At 50.8% G+C, this 5355-nt stretch overlaps 1 protein-coding gene across 1 annotated transcript in view; it reads left to right on the top strand.

Moving 5' to 3' along the window:
* Positions 1-622: 622 nt before the first annotated feature.
* Positions 623-5355, top strand: part of LOC104529021 (protein CEPU-1) — a gene marked incomplete at its 5' end in the record, with an annotated part of 52152 nt that continues 47419 nt past the window's right edge. The window contains one exon of the mRNA XM_010173197.1: positions 623-857. Within this exon, the coding sequence (XP_010171499.1) occupies positions 623-857 (235 nt within the window). The remainder of the gene's footprint in view (positions 858-5355) is intronic.

Below are 5355 nucleotides of genomic sequence, written 5' to 3'. Positions count from 1 at the left end.
ATGCAGATGATGGGAAGGGAAGGAAGAGCTGACAGAGGGGACAAATGGTAGGAAGCTCAAGGTTTCTCTTTAGAGGTGTGTCAGAGCTGGCTTTCTTCTGAGATAAATTTTCCTCGCCCCTTTGTGAAGCAGAGCAAGCTGCTTTCCTGGCTCTGCTTTGCATTTCTTTGCCTGGCTGCAGGGAAATGAAGGTCTGTGGAGAGAATGACAAGCAATGGGTTTGGGCTGGAGGTAGCAACCTGCATCCCTCCCTCCCTCCCCCAAAAAAGTGTGTTTGGACTCAGGATGGAGGTTTTGACTCTGGTCTGGTTGTCTCTAAGTTTGCAAAGGAGCAAACGGGAATGGAAGAGGGAAAGGCCCTTTGGTGACTGGTGCTGGATGGCTGTGACCTCTCTACACTTGACATCACTGTGAAGCTCTTGGGCAAATCTCTGGAGCCACCAGTTTAGAAGGATAATGGTGCCCTGAGCACCATGGATAAAGTGCTGACATTGTCCTCTTTGGACACTGAAACTGCTGCTGGCAGCAAAGCTAAAAATAGGGAAAACCAGGAGGGGTTGGGGAAGGGAGGGCAGGACACCCACGAGCAGCGTGTTGATGGGTCACCTCTCTGCTTCTCCCCAGGTGCTCTGTGGATAATCGAGTCACCCGAGTGGCCTGGCTGACCCGCAGCAGCATCCTCTATGCTGGCAATGACAAGTGGTGCTTGGACCCTCGGGTGGTGCTTTTGGCCAACACCAAAACCCAGTACAGCATCCAGATTCAAGATGTGGACGTGTACGATGAGGGTCCCTACACCTGCTCCGTGCAGACAGACAATCACCCCAAGACATCGCGTGTCCATCTCATCGTGCAAGGTAAGAGGAAGGGAATCTGTAGAGGGGTTGGGCTTGGTGCTTTGATTTCTGTTCCTCTCTTTTGCCCTGGTGTCTTCTCCTCTCGTTGCTCGTACGTTAAGCATGTAGGACAGCTTGGGGCAAATGTAGAGGCTGATCAACAGGCTTGGAGAGTCCCAGTGAAGCCGGGCAGTGGCCAAGCATTTACAATCACATATATCCAACTTGGAGTCGTCATGGGGCTCTGATACAGGCAGCTCTGCTTCCCAAAGTCATCCCTGGCAAACTCATGTTGCTGTTTGTTGTTGTTGTTGTAATTTGATGGGGTTTTTTTTTGTTTTCCGTGCTGGAGGCAACGCTTGAAGTAAAACTTGTGTTGGGGGAAAAGAGAGAGCTGGCAGATTTGTGTACTTTGCGGGGGTGTGTGTATGCCTAGCAACAATATGTGTTTGTGTGTTTGAAACTCTCTGCTTCTCTGAGGAGGAGGAGGAGGAAGGCTGGCATGGGGCACTCGCCTCGCCGAGGCTGTACCGTCTGCGTTCCGTGCTGGAGGCAACGCTTGAAGTAAAACTTGTGTTGGGGGAAAAGAGAGAGCTGGCAGATTTGTGTACTTTGCGGGGGTGTGTGTATGCCTAGCAACAATATGTGTTTGTGTGTTTGAAACTCTCTGCTTCTCTGAGGAGGAGGAGGAGGAAGGCTGGCATGGGGCACTCGCCTCGCCGAGGCTGTACCGTCTGCGGGGTGCGGACGTGTGCTCTTCAAGCCATGCAAGCACACACGGGCTCTTGAGAGGGGAGATACAAGTGTGACCACACACAATGGACAAGCAGATGGGTGTTCACACAAGATAGCTCTGGTGTCCGTGCTGTGGGACGTGCACTGGGCAAGGGAGAACCTGTGTGGTGGGATGTATGGAGCCTGGTGTGCTCTTAGGAGGCAGCCTTGGGGAAGATTAATGGAAAATTTCTAATCCCTTCCTAGCAACCTTTTTTTCTTCTTTTTTTTTTCTTCTGTGATTTGGCCAGCAGCCCTCTTAGCATGACACACCAGCTTGAGTATTGGAATCTCGTCTCGGGCTAATTTTCGAATGCTGATGGGTGTATTGATTTGGAAACAAGCTGGGTTAAAAAGGCATTGGTCTTGTACACAGAGTCGGGTTGAGCTAATCCGCCGTCGATATGCCAGGCCTGAGCGTTATTGACAGCCTAATGAATAGGAGGAGGGGGGGAAAACCCAAACCCAGAGCCTTTATTTCCCCCCCCTTCCCTCCCTTTCCGTTTTCTCTTTCCTCTCTGAGCAATCAAGCAAACTAAACAGAGCTGGACTTTCTCCATCTCCATTAACCGTGGAGAGGAAGCGGATGCATTGCCAGCCCGGGTCCTTGCTGTTTATCTTGCAATCTGTTATTACCTGCCTGAGTTTCTTAAGCCAAAGTCGATCACCAGCAAGTTCTGAAGTCGCTATCAGGAGCTGGGATGATGCAGGACAAGTTCTATCCTATTCCTGTTTCCTGACCTAAATTTCCCATATCACCAGACATCCAGGTCCATCCCTCCTGCGTCTGGTTGTAGCATTAGGAAGAGATGTTTTAAGTGCTGGAGGAGAAGGTTGTATCTGAACTCCTTGCAGTGGTACAGTTAAGTACTGAGGGATTCAGGGATGGACTCAGTCCTATAACTGCTAAATATCCTCTCAGCTTCCAACAGAAATACCAGCTTTCAGGAGCAGGCACCTTAATTTCAAGAGCTTGGCTCCCCCAGCCCTTTCTGGGGTGGAAGGTGGCAAGAGCATAACGTGCAGCGACGTGCTGGAGCAGGACATGAAAGTGAATATCATGTCCAATTAAAGGGAAGGCTGCCTTAATGACCCCGATTAAAATTTGGCTGAGGTGCCAGGATTAACTCTCCTGCCTTGGAAAATGAGCCCAATAAATACACAAGCTGGTATAATCCTGTCCTAAAAGACATTCAGCTTGTGAGGAGCAGTGCTTACCCCTCCCTCTCGGGAAAGCAGGGTATACAAGTGCCAGATTTTGGGGATGTTCCAAGTTCAGCGCGTGGCTGTGGGACCTCCTGCCCCTCCCCACAGCCTGATAGGAAAGGAGAAGTGGTGACAGGAGGTGGGAAAGGGGATCTTCCCTTTTAAACAGGGATAGTCTGGGTGCTGACAGAAGGAGGGAGGTATGCAGGTTGCTCTAAGCAGGTCCTGACTTTCCCTTTGCTGCACCAGGGAAGAGCCTGGGGGCACAGCTCTGGGGGCAGGAGCATTCCAGCCTCTCAGGATGCAATCAAATCGTGCCCTGGGGCAGGCTGTGCTCTCCAAAGGGCCTGGCTGCAGGGAGTTAGGAGCTCTTCCCCTTCCAGCTGGGATTTCAGCAGCCTGCTGCTCCTCCAGGCAGGTGTGATGGATGCATGTCAGCCGGGGTTCAGATATCCTCAGCTCACACCGTGCATCCCTCCTCCTCCCCAGGTTTAGGGATTATCACTGGGAAGCAGCCATGGATGGAGGGAGTGAGGAGCTTCGGGCATCCCTGGTGTCTGCCAAGGGGTGCTACGGGGGGAAAGAGCTAAAAACAGGAGAGGGATAAGGATGGGAGAAGGAGCTTCCTTTAGGGTAAGACGGTTGAGGATGGTCCCCCAAGGCAGCGGGAGAGAATCAGCTAGAAACCATCAGGAACCAAGACTAGATGACCTTTAAAGGTCCCTTCCAACCCAAACCATTGTGTGGTTCTATGATTCTCTGTCCACGCTGCAGCAAGAGAAGCGTTGCACATGTATTTTGAGGTTGTCGGTATCGATGGCTGAGATCCCAAAATAGGTGGGTAGAAGGCACCTCAAGAGCTAATTTAGCCTGTCCCCTTGCACCGAGGCAGAGAGACATGGCTGGCAAACACGTGTGAAAGCTATTCTTGAAAAATCTTGAACAAAGCAGGTTCTTCATTCTCCCTAGACGATCTATTCTACTGCTTCGCTACCTTTATAATTAGAAAATGTATAGCTAATATCTAACTTAAACCTTCTTTGTTGCAAACGAAGTGGAGTTTTTTTCTCAGCCGATCCCCAGCGGACGTGGGGAACAATTGATCAGTGTCCTCTTTGTAACAACCTTTGTTGCTTTTGGGAAGGTTGTTATCGGGTTGCCCCTTAGCCACCTTCTTTCTGAAACGATGCAAAGCCCTGTTTCTCCTGCCTTTCCTCCTCGGTCAGGCTTTCAGAAACACTTGTCAGTCTGAAAAAAAAAATCCTGTTACAAAAGGCAAAAGGTGATTGTTGCTGATCCAGGAATAGCAGGTCGGTGCATTTCTCCTTCCCACTGCACTAATATGGGACAAATGAGCCCAGGAATGAGACAACAGACCCTTGGCATTGAATGCATCAAAGTTCAGACCTGCTATTTTGGGGACTGCTTTAAATGGGGTCAGGCTCAGCGTTGGTAATGCCAAGTTGATGTGAGCCAACAACATAGCCGCAAAAGGGACAAGGAGGTTCTGAAAGAAGCTCCCAGACTACAGCTGGACTTAAAATGAACAGCTCAGGGAGCATCCGTGTCATCTGCAGTGTTTGGAAGCTGGTCCCTGCCTGTCCTACTCACTCAACCCTCATTATTTATTTGGAGGAGTTGCTGTAGGACCAGATGAAGCACAGGGAAGCGGCGCTGCCCATGGTTGCAGGAGTGTCCCTCGGACCCTGTGAAGAATGAGGTGGTTTTGTGTGAAAATCCCCAACCCAGGACAGCCCTACTTGCAACAGGCAAGCTCTGAACTTGCAGGGAGGCAGAAACCCAGTGCTACAAGGAGGACTTGAGCCCCACTGACCTCTGAGGAGCGATGCTTCCTCTTCCTCTCCCCTCCTGCATCCCACTCTGATTTCCTTTGCAAGTCTCACTTCTTGCCTCTGCAGCATCATCATCTCAGGCGCAGCCTCCCCTTTCTCCCCGCAGGACACTCGAGCTATTCAATCTGTTCTCTGGGTTCCTGGGCTTAAAAGAGAGTGGGGAAGGGAGGAGGAGGAGGAGGAGGGTGTCTGGAAAGCTCTTATTTGTATTGATAATAAGCCGTCTCCAATGCACGCCTGCAAAACACTCCCACTGCCTTGTAAGATGCATTAAGGAAAGTTGGCCTTATCTCGGCGCGGGGAAATGGACTTGGGGAAGGAGGCACAGTGCCTGCCAGAGTTTAATCTCACTTAGGCACGCAAATTTGCATGATAGAAAATGGTGGAATTTAGAAAGAAAGAAAGAAGGAGAGGAGGAAAAAAAAAAGGCAGGCGACTGGGGGATATTAGCGCTTTCCTGCTTCTTTATCAGTTTCCCTGGCCCTATCTGGCTCTTTCTGTTGTCACTGGAGCAAATAATCACCCCTCCCCTTTTGTTTGGTGTAAATGAGTTTTCCCACTTCTTCCCGGGTCTGGGTTAATCTGCAAATCCCTGCCTTTGTTTGGGAGTTAATTACCTGCTGGTTGGAGTTTGGGGGGGGGGGCTGCGGGCACAGGGGGCGGGGGGCAGGGCGGGGACAAGGAGG

Source organism: Antrostomus carolinensis, unplaced genomic scaffold (assembly GCF_000700745.2).
Source record: "Antrostomus carolinensis isolate BGI_N321 unplaced genomic scaffold, ASM70074v2 scaffold24998, whole genome shotgun sequence".
Lineage (NCBI taxonomy): Eukaryota > Metazoa > Chordata > Aves > Caprimulgiformes > Caprimulgidae > Antrostomus > Antrostomus carolinensis.
This window is presented reverse-complemented; position numbering and strand designations above follow the sequence as displayed.